Source organism: Ictalurus punctatus, chromosome 6 (assembly GCF_001660625.3).
Source record: "Ictalurus punctatus breed USDA103 chromosome 6, Coco_2.0, whole genome shotgun sequence".
NCBI classification, from domain to species: domain Eukaryota; kingdom Metazoa; phylum Chordata; class Actinopteri; order Siluriformes; family Ictaluridae; genus Ictalurus; species Ictalurus punctatus.
In genome coordinates, this window is record NC_030421.2 from 9,503,165 (window position 1) to 9,521,791 (window position 18,627).

The 18,627-nt window shown below is 40.5% G+C and overlaps 1 protein-coding gene across 5 annotated transcripts in view; it reads right to left on the reverse strand.

Annotated features, from left to right (window-relative positions):
• Nucleotides 1-18,627, reverse strand: part of col6a3 (collagen, type VI, alpha 3) — a 78,362-nt gene that overhangs the window by 44,032 nt on the left and 15,703 nt on the right. For 3 of the 5 annotated variants that reach the window (XM_053680839.1, XM_053680840.1, XM_053680843.1), the window contains 4 exons: nt 15,664-16,251; nt 11,746-12,330; nt 6,185-6,781; nt 5,489-6,094 (listed from right to left, as the gene is read on the reverse strand). In XM_053680839.1, the coding sequence (XP_053536814.1) occupies nt 5,489-6,094; nt 6,185-6,781; nt 11,746-12,330; nt 15,664-16,251 (2,376 nt within the window). The remainder of the gene's footprint in view (nt 1-5,488; nt 6,095-6,184; nt 6,782-11,745; nt 12,331-15,663; nt 16,252-18,627) is intronic. The other 2 variants (XM_053680841.1, XM_053680842.1) reach the window with 1 other exon arrangement.

Below are 18,627 nucleotides of genomic sequence, written 5' to 3' on the forward strand. Positions count from 1 at the left end.
CAGTATTTTGATCCATTGAAATCACACAATCATGCTTTTTATTCATTGTTAACTGTTATGGTTGTGCAACCTGTAGTTTCATAAAAAAGTGTTTGGTAGTGATGCTCAGGAAAAATCAGGCAAAAAAAGACAAGTAAACAGTTTATGCATTGCCCAACTGTCTTAAGCCATGTTCTTATTGAGCTGTGTTGTAATGTACAGCTGGTCCATCTTTGGCTGTTTGATTGGCATGATTGTCCATTTGTAGATTAGTTTTCCTGATTAAAATGAAGTGTGCTGTCATGCTGTTAGCATGTGTGAATTACGTGTGGCTAAGATTGTTGCTGAACAATGTAATAAGTAATATAATGCAGAATTAAGTAATGAAATAAGTAATAAGTTCCAATGCTGAGTGGCACAATGTTTTAGTGCCACTGCTAGTCCATGAACATCATCCTGAGATGATGATCCTACCAGTTAATAGAATACAAATCTGAGAAACAGGTCATCGAAGATGCAATAAAAATGTTCTGCTCATGGTAAAAAGACTGCTGCTTTGGTTTTTCAGGATTTGCAAGTGAGTTTAGATAATTTTGCTTTGAGGAGTGTGTATTTAACAAATGGGCCTGGAAATGGGCCCTTGTTTGTGTGCTGTCCTCACCACAGACACAGGCCTCTATTCTGTCCTATACTGGGTTTTTTAACTACTTAACACAAACTGACACAATGTATTAAATTCATTTTGTGTGGTTAGACACAGCCAAGAGATATCAAATATCTCTGAAGCACCTAAATCACCCAGGGTGCAAATTCATTTCTTTATTGATCTTCAGTATTGTCAGGTGCAAGGCAGAAGAATAAATCTCGGATGGGATTTACAGTCAATTTAGCATAATCACCACCTACATGTTAAACTCCACACAGACAGTAACTCAAACTCAGAATAAGGAGACCCTGCAACTTAAAAATTTGCAGTGCAGCTCCAAGCCACTGAGGAAATTAGACTCTGAAGAAGTGTTTCTGCTCATGGAAAATAAACAATGATTAGGAAACCATTGATTCAAGGAGTCTAGAGACTGTATGGCAACCATCCAAGATTTAGAAGTAGAGTAGAGTTCACCAGAATAAAATAGATCACAAAGATGAATGTTAGAGGTCTAGATGTATACTCTATGCTCCCTCTTAGTGGCATTTTTAAAATCCTGATTAGAATAGAAAGAATTTTGAGATCCTCAGCAAAATTGGTAAATTCATCACAAAACCTTATACTTCTCATTGCACTCAGTAGCTGAGGACCTCCATTCTTGTGTTTCTCTCTGGAGGCAGCAGTGAAAACATTCCACATGGCTGAACCAATAACTCTTCCTCCTTCTCATTCTGGGTCTCATGTGTATTATGAAATGCACTAAAATGCCTTCATTGTATTGTGCTACAGCAATTCAAACACATCTTTGTTAGTGTCAATTTCTTCAGCCATTCTTCAAATATACTCATGAATAGCCTGGAGTGATTTGTTAGAGTTGTCCAAATAATTAAAAAGGAATAACCATCTTGTTTGTTTTTTCCTGGGTTGGCCAAGATCTCAGGACAGATATTGTTGGATTATTTTCCCCCCAATTAATTCTAAGGGGTTGTATTTGATGTTAGTCTGTGATGCATTAAAGAATATTTGGAGGATAATATAAAAGCAAAGTATGTGGGTACTTACAGTGCCCTCCACTAATATTGGCACTAGGGCTGGGCAATAAAACAGTATTGGGATTTATCAACGGTACACCTTTATCGATAACGATAGAAAAAAATGTTCGGTATAACGCTCGCTAAAATGTAAACAGACATGAAGTTTGGTTGCATGAACAACCCTCAAGCGTGCACCGTCCCTGGATCATAAACAGCCTATCATATGCTTTGATAAAGGTGTGTGCTACGTGTGACAAGCAAACAGCCAATAACAAGTTGCGTATCTGGGGAGTTCTGATGTGACATCACAACACACAAACACATGAAAATGAGTTCAGTGCCTGCCGAGGAGATTGTGAATAAAAAAGGACATGTCAGCTTAAAAAAGGTTTAAATTTATCAATAATTATCTATACTGAATGATATGAAACATTATATCGTGATAAGTTTTTAGCTGTACCTCTCAGCCCTAATTGGCACCCTTGGTAAATATGAGCAAAGGACCAAGGAATATAGCTGTGTGTTAGTCTATCGAGGCGAAGACAGATGCAAGTGCAGATAAATTTTAATAAAAATCAAAACAAATCACAAAACAGGAAGTATGGGACTACTAGCAAAAATACTAAGACTAGGAAATAAACATAGAATAATGACCATAATGCAGCAACAGGAAACAACAACAAAATAAGACAGATGAAGGACAATGTGTGCAGTGCAAAATGTGACTTATATATAAATGCTCATTCCCCCAAATGTGAATCAGATGCAGACAGTCATGTAACATGATCAGGTGAGGTGCAGTGGCTGATGGGAATCGTAGACTCTAGTCCTTTTCCCATATTTACATGGCACTGTGATATGTGGCCAAAGGTTGTTGAGCTTCACAAAATGGGAAGTGGCTATAAAAATATCGCACAAGTAATGAAAATGCCCATTTCCACCATCAGGACAATAATTAAGAAGTTCCAGTCAACAGGAAATGGTTTAAATCAACCTGGAATTGGACGTGTCTATATTGTCTCACTGCACTGAAGAGTATGGTTCGAGTGGCGAAAAAATCATCAAGTATCACAGCTGGAGAATTGCAGAAGTTAGTTGCATCTTGGGTTCAGAAATTCTCCAAAACTACAATCCAAAGTCACCTACATCACTACAAATTGTTTGGAAGGGTTTCAAGAAAAAAGCCTCTACTCTCATCCAAAAACAAACTCAAGTGTCTTCAGTTTGCCAGACACTACTGGAACTTCAAATGGGATCGGGTTCTATGGTCAGATAAAACCAAAATAGAGCTCTTTGGCAATAAACAGGAGAGGTGGTTTTGGCACACACAGAGAGGTAGCCATATGGAAAAGTACCTCATGCCCACAGTTAAATATAGTGGGGGCTCTTTAATGTTTTGGGGCTATTTATCTGCCAGAGGACCTGGACATTTTGTTAGGATACATGGCATCAGGGACTCTATCAAATATCAACAGATATTAAATAAAAACCTGACTGCCTCTGCCAGAAAGCAAAAAAATGGGCTGTGGTTGGATCAACACAAAAATGGTTTACTGACCACAAAATCAAGGTCCTGCCATGGCCATCCCAGTCCCCTGACTTGAAACCCATAGAAAACCTGTGGGGTGAAGTGAAGAGGAGGGTCCACCAGCGTGGACCTCAAAATTTGAAGGATCTGGAGAGATTCTGTATAGAGGACTGGTCTCAAATCCCTTGCCATTCTCCAACCTCATCAGGCATTATAGGAGAAGACACAGAGCTGTTATACTGGCAAAGGAAGTAGCACAAAGTATTGACTAAAAGGGTGCAAATAACTGTGGCACACATATTTAACACACACACACACACACACACACACACACACACACACACACACATATATATATATATATATATATATATATATATATATATATATATATATATATATATATATATATATATATATATATATATATATATATATATATTTAGAAACCTGAGTTCTGTTTGCAATTGTTTGATATCCATGAGAGCAGAGTATTATTATTATTATTATTATTATTATTATTATTATTATTATTTTTATTTTATTTATTTTTTATTTATTTATTTTTTTTACAAAAGATCAAAAAGTTCAACAATAAAGACAATTTTCCACAGCCTTCTTTGCTCATATTTACCAATTTGCCAATATTAGAGGAGGGCACTGTATGTGGGCCAAAATAATGACCAAATAAATTTGCCTCTGAGGGAACAATATAACAATCCTTGGACACTTTTACAAAAGAAAACAGACCTATTGAAGAAATGACAGAATGAGAAACCAGTTTCCAAGAGAGGCACCTTAAATGTCAATCTTAGTCATATAAAATTTGATAATATAATTTCTCTACATTAGAAAACTTTATTCCAATAAGCAATTCCTGAAAACTTATACACAGTATTTAATGAGTTATTACAGTGTAGATAAGGTAGAGTCATGTAACCCCAAAACAACACTCTTCAGGAATGAAACCAGTTGTGGATGAATTCATGAAAGTTCATCAAACTAATGAACCTGATGTAAGCTAGTTTTGAATTAAACTGCATTTAACTTATTTGGATCTGCATTCTCAAATGTCACACAGAATCGGACACAAGTGCAAGATCAGGAAGACAATAAAAAAAGCAATCCAAGAGCAATCCAAGAGTCAAAAAACAGGCACAGGTCAGGCAATCAGCAAACTTTACAAGGAGTAAAACAAAGAGCATAGTAAATATGAAACAAAGTTAGGAAACCAGAAACACAGCACAAGCTAGAAGGCTTAGCATCATTTCTAGGCAAAGCAATAAGACATGTTGTGAGACTTCACAAAGTTGAAAACTACTGAATTGTAATGTGTGTGATTGTGCACAAGTATGTGTAATTAGAAGTCCGGTGAGCTTGATTCATGGAAACAGGTTTGTATTCTGTGGTGTTGATGGGAAATGGAGTTAGACTTGGCCATGTTATGCTGTGGTGGTGAATTCTGGGAATTGGAGTTCGCAGCTAAAACCAGCAGTAAAATTATACCAACACCAATAGTCATTCATACTAAAAGATGGCAGGGCCTGTGACTTCATCACTAGATAGCCTACTAATTAATAAAAATCAGTATCTGCGAATACTTTGAAGAGGTATATTCCCTGAAAAGGAATGTTTGCTCAACTCCCAACCTTGTGTTAAAGAACTCATAGTCCATCCATTTTCTGTACTGCCTATCCTACACAGGGTAGCCTGGAACTTATCCCAAGGGATTCTGGGCACAAGGAGAGGGACACCCTGAACGGGGTGCCAACTCATCGAAGGGCACAATTGCACATACATTCTATTTAGAGATGCCAATCTACCTACAATGCATGTCTTTGTACTGGGGAGGAAAGCAGAGTACCCGATGGAAACACTTGAAGCACGGGGAAAACATGCAAACTCCGCACACCCACAGCATAGGAGGGATTCGAGCCCCCAACCCTGGAGGTGTGAGGCAAATGTGCTAACCACTAAACTACCATGCCCCCAAGAACTCATACTATTTACACCATAATTTTTGTTTTGAGATACATGTATTGAGATAAAATAAAATAAAAAAGTATCATCATTGTATTAAACCACTGTATTAAACTGTATCATTTTCCTACTCCAAACTTTCAAACTGTGTGGAAATAATTTTTTAGAAACATCCACCTTTTTTTTCTTCTGGGATCGTTCTGATGTTCTATTTTATTGGATTAAATTAAAAGACAGTGAAACAAATAACAAAAATACTACAGGCTCTGTTAAACACACACTTGAATCACCAGTGACAAATCAGAGATAAAGTTTCCTTACCTTGCTCAAGAAGGACCTCCAGTTGTGTCTGTGGCAGACTAACATAGCTATTAAGCTTTTGCTGGATGATTTTAAGATCGCTGAATTCTTTCACGTTGAAGGCAAATGATGGATTGTGAGAAATAGCTGCAATCTGTTTGGAATCTGCATTTTTCACCCCAATACCAAAAGGTAGCACTCCTTCAGTCTTTAACACACCAGCAGGTTCCCTTACACTGTCCCTTGACTTTCCTCCAGTCAAAACAATCAGAAACTGGGGGATGTTTTGGGCTGCTCTGCCCCCAGAATTTGATGATAAAATTGTGTTTTTCATGTATGTTAATGCAGCTCCAGTATTCAGACTGCTGCCACCAGTTGGACTCATCTGCTTTAGAGCCCTCAAGACTTCTTCTTTTGTTTTGAAGGTATTTAGGAAGAAATTAGGACTTGGTCTCTCACTGTGTTGGACAACGGCAATTCTTACTTTATCATCAGCAACATCAAGGGGCTCAATTACTTTGATTATGAAGTCACGAATGTGTGAGAAATCTCCTCTAACAGCATCAGAGCCATCTATCAGAAATGCAACATCCCTCTCACCACGATCAGTAACTGTAGGAATAGTAACTGTTGAACAGAACAAAAGTAAACACAAATAAAATTTGCAACATATTTTCAGGCCTTATGCAATATTTAGCAACAAAAGCTGGAACTCACCAGGGTCTCCAACCACAGAGACGAGTGGTGTCATAATTGTTTTAGCAACCCTTGACAAGTCAGCAAAGCTGTTTTCATAGTATGCCAGATGTTCAACAAAAGCAACTTTCTTCAGTTCACTCTCATCCACCTGACCAGCTCCAACGGCAAAAGTCAAGACTCCGGCCATTGCTACTTGGTCTGCAATGCTTCTGACTTCGTCTTGAGATGGACCGCCAGTGATTAGTACCAGGACCTGCTGGATTCCTTGTCTCCTACGAGAACCAACCGATTCCTGGAAATGGTTTGCTAAGGCATAACGAAGGGCTGCCCCAGTATTCACTACATTTCCTCCAATTAATCTTAACTGAGCGATGTTATCAAGCACTTCTTGCTTGTTAGTATAAGAATTCAAGTAGAACTCAGTCCTTTGTCCCTCAGAAAACTGGATTAGGCCAATGCGCACTCTTTCAGGTCGAACATCCAGCTGGCTAACAATACTGGAGATGAAGTCTCGTACAGCAGGCAAATTAGCATTTCCAACATAGCTGGATCCATCAACCAAGAAGACAATATCCCTAATTACTCGCTGGACATGTGTGATGGTTGTCGTTGTTACTGTGTGAAGATAAATTGTAATTAGAATATATGTGGTCTCTCGGTAAATAACAGCTGTTTTGTTTGGTTTTTAAAAGATATATAATTCCTAAAAGTAGATTTAACAGATTATGGCCTTATGTTGTATAAGTTGCCAACATATACAACATAATTTGCTGAATTATAAAGAAACTGATTACTGAGGTTGTATTCCAATTAGATTATTTATTGTTAGAAACATTTTTTTATTTAATGTAGCACAAGTATGCTTTAAGATAAGAAGTTAAAGATTCTTCAATAATTCAGACCAGGTCTTCAATAATTCTGGAGCGTTCTTTTCAACTTTATTTATTAGTATTGCTATACCCATATGCTGTAAATTTGAGTTCTACAGAATACGAGTTTATTACGAGATACAAGATTTTGAGACAGAATGATTTGAGAAAAAAGTTGCAATATTTAGAGAATAAAGTCATAATACATATGCCATAATTTGTGTGTTAAATTGAGAGACGCTGAGGATTTGAAGTTATTGTTTCTTATCTTGATGGAGAAATCACAGGCACTGGTCAATGAGGATGTGGATATAAATGATTAAAAAAACAAAAACAGTACACTCAGCATCGAGCCTTCAATGCATTATGTCATGTGGACTCATATGATAAACTTGTCCATATACCATTATATATATATATATACTACTGCCTGCCTGTCACGAATCGTGGCAGAGCAGAGATTGGACGGATGCAAGTGCAGGATGAACAGTTGTTTATTAGAAAGAGAGATAGGCAGACAAATCCAAAACGTGATCCAAAACGTAATCTACAAACATGCAAGAGGTCAGGCGATTGGCAAACAGGCATACACGGGGCAAGGCAGGAATCTAGGTCAATAAACAAAACAAGAAACGAACTATGACGAGGGGCTGGAAGCGGATAATCCAGCGCGAACTAACTCTAAACATGGACCGTGACTATGACTATGATACGCGTTAAACTAGCTCTAAACATTTAATCTTCCACGTTGTGTGCTGGGAGGCGTGCGGTATATATGCGGACGTAATCACCGTCTAAACCACTAGCAGCTGAGAGCAATCAGACCCACGTGAAATCCCAGCCAATGACAGAACAGGGAGGAGACAGAAACATAAACAAAACACACGTGTCCAGATGTCATTACAGTCAACAACGGAAAAGCAGGTGCTCGCGCATTCACGCTTAGAGCACGCTGTTTCAAGGGGGAATCGTGACAGAACCCCCTCTCAAAGGCACCTCTCCCAGAATGCCATGAGTCATCCCACTTCAATTGGCGGCCCCGGCCCCCTGGGCTGAATGTCGCAAGCAGAGCCAGGAAACTGCCCGGTGTTCTTGGCGGCGTAGGGAAGCGGAGCGACGACCCTGGCTGAAGAGAGAGGCTGAGCGACGTCCTCAGCTGAACAGAGAGGCTGAGCGACGACCTTGGCTGAGCAGGGAAACAGAGCACTGTACTCAGCGGAGCAGGGAAGCAGGGCGACGTCCTCGTCGGAGCATGAAGGCAGAGCGACGTCCTCAGCGGAGCAGGGAAACAGAGCACTGTACTCAGCGGAGCAGGGAAGCAGGGCGACGTCCTCGTCGGAGCATGAAGGCAGAGCGACGTCCTCGGCGGAGCAGGGAAACAGAGCACTGTACTCAGCGGAGCAGGGAAGCAGGGCGATGTCCTCGTCGGAGCATGAAGGCAGAGCGACGTCCTTGTCGGAGCATGAAAGCAGAGCGACGTCCGCAGCTGGGCAGGCAGGCTGAGCGACGACCTCGGCGGAGCATGAAGGCAGAGCGACGTCTTCGGCAGAGCAGGGAAACAGAGCACTGTACTCGGTGGAGCAGGGAAGCAGGGCGACGTCCTCGTCGGAGCATGAAGGCAGAATGACGTCCCCAGTAAGGCCAGGGAGAGGAGCGTGGGTCTCCTCGAAGCAGAAGGGGGGAACGATGTTTGCCATGGAGCAGGAAGGCTGAGCGACAACCTCAGCAAAACAGGGAGACTGAGCGACGTCCACAGCTGAACAGGGAGGCTGAGCGACGTCCACAGCTAAGCAGGGTGGCAGAGAGACGACCTCAGCTGAACAGGGAGGCTGAGCGACGTCCACAGCTGAACAGGGAGGCTGAGCGACGTCCACAGCTGAACAGGGAGGCTGAGCGACGTCCACAGCTGAACAGGGAGGCTGAGCGATGCCCACAGCTGAACAGGGAGGCTGAGCGACGCCCACAGCTGAACAGGGAGGCTGAGGCTCTGAGGTCACCAGGTGAACCTTGGACATGGGTGGAGCTTGGCTGGCCGTGTCAGCAGACTCAGGCATGGGCGGAGCTTGGCTGGCCGTGTCAGCAGACTGTGGCGTGAGCAGAGCTTGGCGGGGCGTGTCAGCAGACTGTGGCATGAGCAGAGCTTGGCGGGACGTGTCAGCAGACTGTGGCCTGAGTAGAGCTTGGCGGGGCGTGTCAGCAGACTGTGGTGTGAGCAGAGCTTGGCTGGGCGTGTCAGCAGACTGGGGCGTGAGCAGAGCTTGGTCGTTAGGCTTAGATATTAGCAGAGCTTGGTCAACTGGATCAGCAGGCTTGAACGTGAGCTCAGGGACGTGAGGCTTGACTTGGACTTCAGAGCCTGGAGGCTTGACTTGGACCTCAGAGACTGGAGGCTTGACTTGGACCTCAGAGACTGGAGGCTTGACTTGGACCTCAGAGACTGGAGGCTTGACTTGGACCTCAGAGACTGGAGGCTTGACTTGGACCTCAGAGACTGGAAGCTTGACTTGGACCTCAGAGACTGGAAGCTTGACTTGGACCTCAGAGACTGGAGGCTTGACTTGGACTTGGGCTTCAGGGACTTGAGACGAGACTTGGACTTGGGCTTCAGGGACTTGAGACGAGACTTGGGCTTCAGAGCCTGGAGGCTTGACACTGGGCTTGGACCTCAGGGACTTGAGACTGGACTTGGACCTCAGGGACTTGAGACTTGACTTAGACCTCAGGGACTTGAGACTGGACTTGGACCTCAGGGACTTGGGACTTGACTTGAACTTGAACCTCAGGGTCGAGCTCTGGTGCTATGACCTCCGACGGGCGCTCCGAGGTCACCCTGTTGATCCCGGGCTGGGTCTCTGCACGGGCTCTCCAATGGAGTTTCTTATGCTCCCGCCAGCTGCTCTTGAAGCATTCCTGAGAGCAGAAGAAAGCTTCCTGGAGGCCCAGCTTCTTGCAGGTGGGACATTGAAGCTGAGTCTCTCTCCCGCAGCCCTCGGTCATACATCTCGGAGATTTCACCCCAGCGTTGGCCGGAAACTGAAGTGGCTTGCTGGTTACTGCCCTGTCCATCTCCTCATAATAGAGGTTGAATGGTGGGTCCACCTGGGGCTGTCCATTGGCTCTCCACCCCAGTAAATCGAGACCACGAAGTTGCCCAGGCTGTGAAAATGCCTCCATAAACAGCTCTGCAAACTGAGTGACATCACAGAGGGCTGGCGACCCAGCACTCACCAGCTGCTCCGCCCAGTCACGGGCCGGACCGCAAAACCTGGACACCAGGAACCCGATCCACTCTCTCTTAGTAGGCTTGGGAAACGCCAAGCTGCAGAAATACACCTGGCAGCTGAAGAGGAACTCCAGCGGGTAGCTCCCCAATCCCGCTGTCTCTGGTGGCACTTCAACAGCGTACCTTTGGGGAAATTGCACGGATGAAAAATGCGGCCAGTAATCCGAGCGCTCCCCGATGAGGTATTGTCCTACTACTTCCCTGGTTTCTGTGGCGTGACTTCTCTCTCGTCCTCGTGCTGCATCCATGTTGGGCGGTAGATTCTGTCACGAATCGTGACAGAGCAGAGATAGGATGGATGCAAGTGCATATGTGTATATAAATGATTAAAAAAACAAAAACAGTACACTCAGCATCGAGCCTTCAATGCATTATGTCATGTGGACTCATATGATAAACTTGTCCATATACCATTATATATATATATATAATGCTCTGCTCTACTGTTATGCCACAAATGTAATCATTTATAGTCTTGAAGGTGACTACTGCCTGCCTGTCACGAATCGTGACGGAGCAGAGATAGGACGGATGCAAGTGCAGGATGAACAGTTGTTTATTAGAAAGAGAGATAGGCAGACAAATCCAAAACATGATCCAAAACGTAATCCACAAACATGCAAGAGGTCAGGCGATTGGCAAACAGGCATACACGGGGCAAGGCAGGAATCTAGGTCAATAAACGAAACAAGAAACGAACTATGACGAGGGGCTGGAAGCGGATAATCCAGCGCGGACTACGACTACGACTACGACTACGACTACGACACGCGTTAAACTAGCTCTAAACATTTACTCTTCCGCGTTGTGTGCTGGGAGCCGCGCGGTATATATGCGGACATAATCAGCGTCTAAACCGCTAGCAGCTGAGAGCAATTCAGACCCACGTGAAATCCCAGCCAATGACAGAATAGGGAGGAGACAGAAACATAAACAAAACACACGTGTCCAGATGTCTTTACAGTCAACAACGGAAAAGCAGGTGCTCGCGCATTCGCGCTTAGAGCATGCTGCTTCAAGGGGGAATCGTGACACTGCCATTTCACCTTCAACAAAACAGACAATTTCTGACATGTTTGTGTGGTTATTTCTTGCACAGTCATTTAAAATTTCTAATACTAATAATTATCTGGGGCAGATGCTTCAGAAGATAAGAATTTCTTTATTTGTAAAATAATGCATTACTTTATTTTCAGTGTTCTGATATGTATTTTTCTGACTTTTTCTTGAAATATTATTTTATTCTCGGGATATTACAACTGTATTCTCAAAATCTTTTTTTTAACAACAAAATTAAAAAACAACAACAACTAATTGTTGTTAGAGACACATGCATTTTATGATTACTTCTTATGATGCCATCATGACAAAGTGGCAATAAAGTGTTTAAATTTAGAAGTTAGATGCTTATATAAAAAACAAATTACCTGTGTCAGTTGGCCCAACAAAACCTGAAAGTGTTGATAGTGGCGATACAACCACTTTGGGGTTGCGCTGTAACTGACGGAAGTCCTTAAACATGAAGACAAGGTTTTTAGCAAAAGCAATCTGCTGGAGTTCTGCTTCTTCGGCAGCCCGAGAGCCAGCAGCCATGGTCAAGACACCCATTTGTTGCAGGGCCTCAGCTGGTTCCTGGACACTGTCTTTGGACTTTTTGCTTGAGATCAGCAACACAAGCTGGGGCACATTTTCTTGAATGCGGCTTCCTTTCTCAGGTATAAGCATGTTGGTTCTTACAAAGTCAAGAGCGGCACCAATGTTGACCTCAGTTGACTGTTTAGGTTTAATTCGGGCAAGGGCAGAGACTAGGGATTCCTTTGAGCTGTGTGAGTTCAGGTCAATTTCAAGTCTTGGTGTGTTGGAAAACATAGTCACTCCAATTTGTACCTGATCAGGTCCAATTGGCATTGTGTCAATAAATTTTTTGATGAATTCACGAATTGCATTGACTAATGTGGGGCCCATGCTGCTGTCAATGAGAAATATTATGTCTCTTTTTGAAACAGGCAATTCTGAAATGAAAAAAGGCAAAGTAACATGTTACATTTGTTCCCAAGTGTAATGTTTATTATATACAGAGAAATCATAACTTTTCATATTATTGTCAATGATACCATTTTAGTTCCCATTTAAATGCACTATAACTGAATAAACCAGTGTGTCTTCACAGCTTTTTCACAGCATTTGGTCTCTTTATGAGACCCATGGTGCTGGGATTTTCTTTAAATGAAATTGTAGTTAAACCAATATTGCTTTTTAAAAGGTTGTGTTAATAACAAAAATGTCAATTTTTCTTATCTGCATAAAACATTTGCATGGGTATAACTGCAACTGTATATTTAATACAACTTCTCCAACCTGATTGGCTTACAACCATTTATGTAGATGTTTTTTTACAATTTTTTTTTTTCAGCTTTTGATCACTGCAAATGTAATCTGCATTTGTACTGAGAGTACTAAGGCTACATAACAATGAGGGAATACATGCTTTTTAAGAAATCACTAGACATAAAATCATTGATAACACTTTAAAATACAGAAATTTGTATTAATTAACAATATTTCCTACATTACTATTACCCAAACCCAGAAAAGTATTGTTATGAGTTACATAGTTTACATAGTGAGGATTCAGTACAAAAATTACACTCATCGGTATTCAGATTTCTGTACAAACTTTATACTTTGACTGTCTTAAAAAAAAACCAACACACGACCCTTGGTCATCTGAGAGACCCTAATCACTCATATAGACATTTACATTTTGGATATTGAGGTACTAGAATAGGCTGAGGTATATTAGCTAGTGACTCTCCATGAGGAAGGAAGGTTTATCTATTTAGAATGAATGCCGATGTGATCAGAACTTAATCAGTAGTTATTGTAAAATAGCCACAGTTAGCTAGTACATATAAATTTATGACGTACAGAAGTGGGTTCTTCCAGCAACAGGTGTATGTATATTGGGATCACATGACCATTTAATTGCACACAGCTGACATGCTGAACATGCAACTAATTATGTGACAACTGATTGCAGCTTATTTAGGGGTTTCAGAGCATAAGTATAAAATGTGGAAAGGTTCAGGGTGGGTGAGGGGTATAGTACTCAACATGGGAAGGGAGAACCATTCTGTCATAATATTGTGTTATAGCACTTTATTTTCAGACTACTGGACTTATAATTTTTTTTTTAATTATGTTAAATTGTTTAATTAGTTGTGTTAGTAATAATTTTAAAGGATTGACAATAATGTTTTCAATTAAAATGATTGAAGGGTTTCACTTGCAATCAAAATCTCTTATTTAGAAATTCCACAAAGGAGTCAAAAGTGGCATCAAATAGTCAACTGAAAAATAAATTTGGAATCTTTGTATAGCATTCACAGTGACTGTGACCATATTTTGCTATTGTGCTATTGTGCAGCCTTTGAAGGTGGTGAAATTATAGCATGTGAATTTTGTTTTTACTTTTTATTAATTAATGTAACTTTTCTTTAGTCATCACAAAGTTTGACATCTGTTTAAAATGAATGGCTGTAGATGATGCTGATGATAATGATTATTATTGTTATTGTTAATTATACAGATGTGTGAAAAAAAGTACACCCCCTGGAAATTGTTGACTTTTCTGACATAGTTGGACAAGCAAACATTTGATCATCTTTGAAACAGTGCCTATTAAATAAGTTAATATACTTGCACAAAAACACAAGGAAAAATAACCTTTTAAATCATTTATTTAACAGAAATATCAATAGATATGATATTCTTCTATGGAAAAGTAAGTACACCCTTGGCCTGAGAAGCCACCTTTAGCAGAATTAACTTCTTGCATGCGTTTTACATAATTGTCCCGTCTCTGACATCGGCTTGCTGGAATTTTGACAACATTTCCATGCAATATTTTTTCAGTTGCAAGATGTTTGAGGGTTTTCAAATCCCCCCTGACCCCGACCCCCACAACATTTCATTGAGATTCACATCTGGGCTTTAACTAGGCTATTCCATAATCCTCCATTTCTTCTTTTAAAGCCATTCCTTGGTGGATTTGCTAGTGTGCTTATTTTTATTTCCTTATTTTTTTTCATTTTAACTCCTTTAATTTGCTTTATTTAAGTTTTCTTTCATTAACGCTAAGACCACAGGTACCTCACAAAGGAAACATCCCCTTCCTCCCTTTTTTTATTTCTTTTTCTTAATCCGACTTCCCTTTGATTAACTGTTCTGTATATAGTTGAGTAGCATTCATGAATAGAGTTCTGAATAGGGCTCTAAGCCCTATAAGTGTGCTTAGTGAAAGGTCTGCTTTCATTTCAACTTTCAGACAGATGGCCTCACATTATCTTCAAGTACTCTTTGATATTATGCAGAATTAATAGCTAAATGAATGCAGGCTGTCCAGTCCTTGAGGCAGTGAAGCAACCCCAAACCATAACATTTCCACCACTGTGCTTCACAGTTGGTATGAGGTGCTTCTCCTGAAAAGCCATCAATGGTCTGTGCCAACCATGTCTGCTATTACTGTGGTCAAACAGCATTTGATTCGTCTGTCCAGAGCACATTATTCCAAAGGCCTGGTCTTTGCCTATATGCTCATTAGCAAACTATAGTCTTGCTTTAATGTTGTTTTTAGACAGCAAAGGCTTTTTCCTGCCACATATCCCATTCAGGTCAAATTTGTGAATTCTCTTTCTGATTGTAGAAGCATGCACTTTGACACTGACAGTTGCAAGACTTACTAGCAGATCCTGTGATGAAATTTTGGGGTACTTGAAGACTTCTTTTTGCATCAGACAGTCCACTTTTGGGCTGAAATTGCTGGGACGGGCGGCCAGTGCTGGATAAATAGGCAGCCGCTTTGAAAAAGCCATTTGAATAGGCAGCCATTTGACACCACACACCTCAATAGCAAACGGAACACCAGACACTAGATGTGAGAGGTTTAAATAACACCTCCACTCCCTAAGCAGGTTCTAATCACTGGCACATAATCTTGAACACCTGATTCTATTTTATGGATTTGAAGTTATGGATTTGAAAATAAATGTCCGGGTGTACTTACTTTTTCCATGTGACTGATCTGTTTTTGTTCATTTAAATTGTGAAAATTACTACAATATGTCATTTATATGTCATTTGATAGAGTGCATCACCTTTATTAATAGTCACTTTTTCAAAGATGTTTGCTTGTCCAAATGTCAAAGAAGCCAACAATTTCCATGGGGTGTACTTATTTTTTTCACATGACTGTACATAGTTGTTGCAAAATAATTCCCATAATATGAGATTAATTGTTGACATTATTTGTTCTAATTGGAATCCCCCTTAGAATAATTACATACCTGTGATCTCTAACACAATGTTGCGTTGGGCCACCCCATTAATATATGGAAGTAGCTGAACACCCAAAGTTGCCCCTGTTCTGACATCGGGGGCCGAAAGAACAAAGCTTCTGTCGGTTGCGATAGCCTGCAGCTGGGCACTAGCTGAATCACCCATCGCAACACCAAAGATAAACACGTTGGCCTGCTTTAGTGCCCTCTCACCCTCACTGACATCATCAGTGGACTGCCCAGCACTGACAATTACCAAGGCCTGGGGCACTCCCTCCTCTGCCCTTCCTCCTGCCTCTGGACCCAATAGCCTCTCATTCACCAACTCCAAGGCTGCCCCAAGATTAGAATCATATCCACCGGAGAATTTAAGATTTTGCACAATATTCCGCATGGCCCCTTTGTTGTAATTGTCACTGAGATCAAATTGTACCACTGGGTCAGCACCATACAGCACCAGGGCTACCCGGATCATATCCCTGCCCACATCAAGCCCTTCGATCACTGTGAGAGCCAAATCACGGATGATAGGGAAGTTGGCAGCTCCAATGTTCTCTGATCCATCAATTAAGAGTACAAGGTCAGCTGATTCTTGGGCTTTGAAAGAAGACAATAACACAAAGAAAAAAAGAATAATGCAAAATATGGGGGTTAAAATGGAAGAGAGGAAGAAAAGATAAGGTGCAGGCACATGACTAAATGTCTAGACTTAGTCATGGATATTACATTACAAAGCATTACAAAAACACACCATGCTGCATGTGGACTGAATCAATGAAGACAATAATTCATGACTTATTTTATGACAATGGCCAATTATAACAAATTATATTGTTTAGCTGGATAGTGTTTTTTTTTTTTTTATCACAATCACAAGCAGGAATTCCATAACCAATCTTTTGTCATTACTGAACCTAAGATTATGGACAATTTTGTGACTGTAGAGGTTGAGGTTATTGTACAAGAGCAGTGGACGAGAGCAAAGCCAAGGCAAATATCCATTCAGTTACCTGCTTCTATAGACAGGTTAACAATAGCAAAATGTGTTTTCCCATTTATTATTTTAACTGAGTCTGAAATAATGGAATCTAAATTACATGATGGTTTTTGACATATTTTTTTTATTTTTAGGCATATCAATGTAGACTTTGATATATGTAATATATAGACATCATTGGAACAAATTTAATGCATGTGATACTTGGTATTTAAAAAGTAAGTATTTGGAAGTATGTGGTAATTACAAGTAATTTGTATTACACACCATGCATGTTGGATATTTAAATACATATTAACTTATGTGGAAAAATACTGGGTCTCTACAGCAGTATTTAGTGCCATGAAGCAACTCAAAACTTAATAGATAAGAATGTAGTACTTACAAGTAATAGCTGGTACATATTAGTTGGAACAGTAATTAATGTGAAAAAATACTGAGTATATGGTAGTAGTTGATAAGGACAACCACCATGGTAAGAACTACCAACTTGCTTCAGTAATTAAACAAATAGCAGTTAAAACATGCATGTACAAACAGACCACACAAGTTTGTAGCTTTGTTGAATTATTTAACACTGACATTAAAGTAAATGGTTATTATAATGTCACATCAAAGTACAGATCTGGTAAATTTGCAGCAAATACAAAAAATACAGAAGACACAGATGTATCCTATCTGGTATGTGTTTGTGATTTGGGATATTTGTATATGTATATATGTATATAAAAGATGCACCGATGTATCGTCCAATAATTGGTATAATAGTTTAAAAACATCCGACGATCAGGGCCGATTATATCCTGTCAATGAAAAGAGGGCGGGAAAACATATGGAATTCTTGCTGTGTGTAAAGATGACGTCTCTTGTGTGGAATGATAACAGTACTGCAGTTTGTAAGCTCTGCACTGCTAAAAATTTTACACCAGACGCTGCAGCAGTGAAGCAGGAGTTTCAGCGTCAAGTCTATTTATTTATTTAATTTTTATGCCGTGCTGCTCTCACTGAATTAAAGGGCCAGTACACCGTTGAAAGATTTAAATATGAAGATAGGTTGACAAAAAAGTAGTATATATTGCAAAGAAAAATATATTTGTAGAGTAGTATATTTCATATCCAGTTAATGTTAATATGAGTTAATATCATCAAAAAACGTTTATATTATATATTACCAGTTTGATGTTCAGTGATGAAGTAGAAATGCTTTTGTTTGTGGTGAGTGAATATGAACCTAACAGGTGTTTTTTAGAATTCAGTCAATGTTAATATGAATTAATAACATTCAATAAGTTAAGAAATTTTACTTTAATCTTTAGAATTTAGTTAATGTGTTAATGGTTAATTGGAGTAATGTGTTTTCTGTTTATGAGACCAGTTATTACTGTAAAACAACTTGAAATGGAGAGAATAAAGTTTTAAATTGTATTTCTTTCAGAATTGTGGAATTAATTATTAATAATTTATAGGAAGGCATAAAAGCCAGAACTATTGTTATCGGTATCGGCTGAGTGTCACGATCTCGCCAGCAGAGGGTGCTGCGGCGATGACGTGCACGAGTGGCTTGAGAGTGCGTACACGTGCTTGAAGTGCGCATGGACACTAAGACTGTGTTTACAATGGACATGTGCACTTGTTCTGGTTCCTGTTATGTCCCCACCTGGTTCAGTTATTGGTGGAAGTGCGAGGGTGTGTTTTGAAGTGTTGCCAGCTGTCAGCAATTAAGATAATTGTGACTGGTTATTTAAACCCCTCACGTTGCTGTATTAGCGTAGAGTAATGACGGATTGAAGGAAAGAAGGAAAGTGTAATGGTGCCAGGTGGTAGTGTGTAATGGTGCCAGGCGGTAGTGTGTAATGGTGCCAGGCGGTAGTGTGTAATGGTGCCAGGCGGTAGTGTGTAATGGTGCCAGGCGGTAGTGTGTAATGGTGCCAGGTGGTAGTGTGTAATGGTGCCAGGCGGTAGTGTGTAATGGTGCC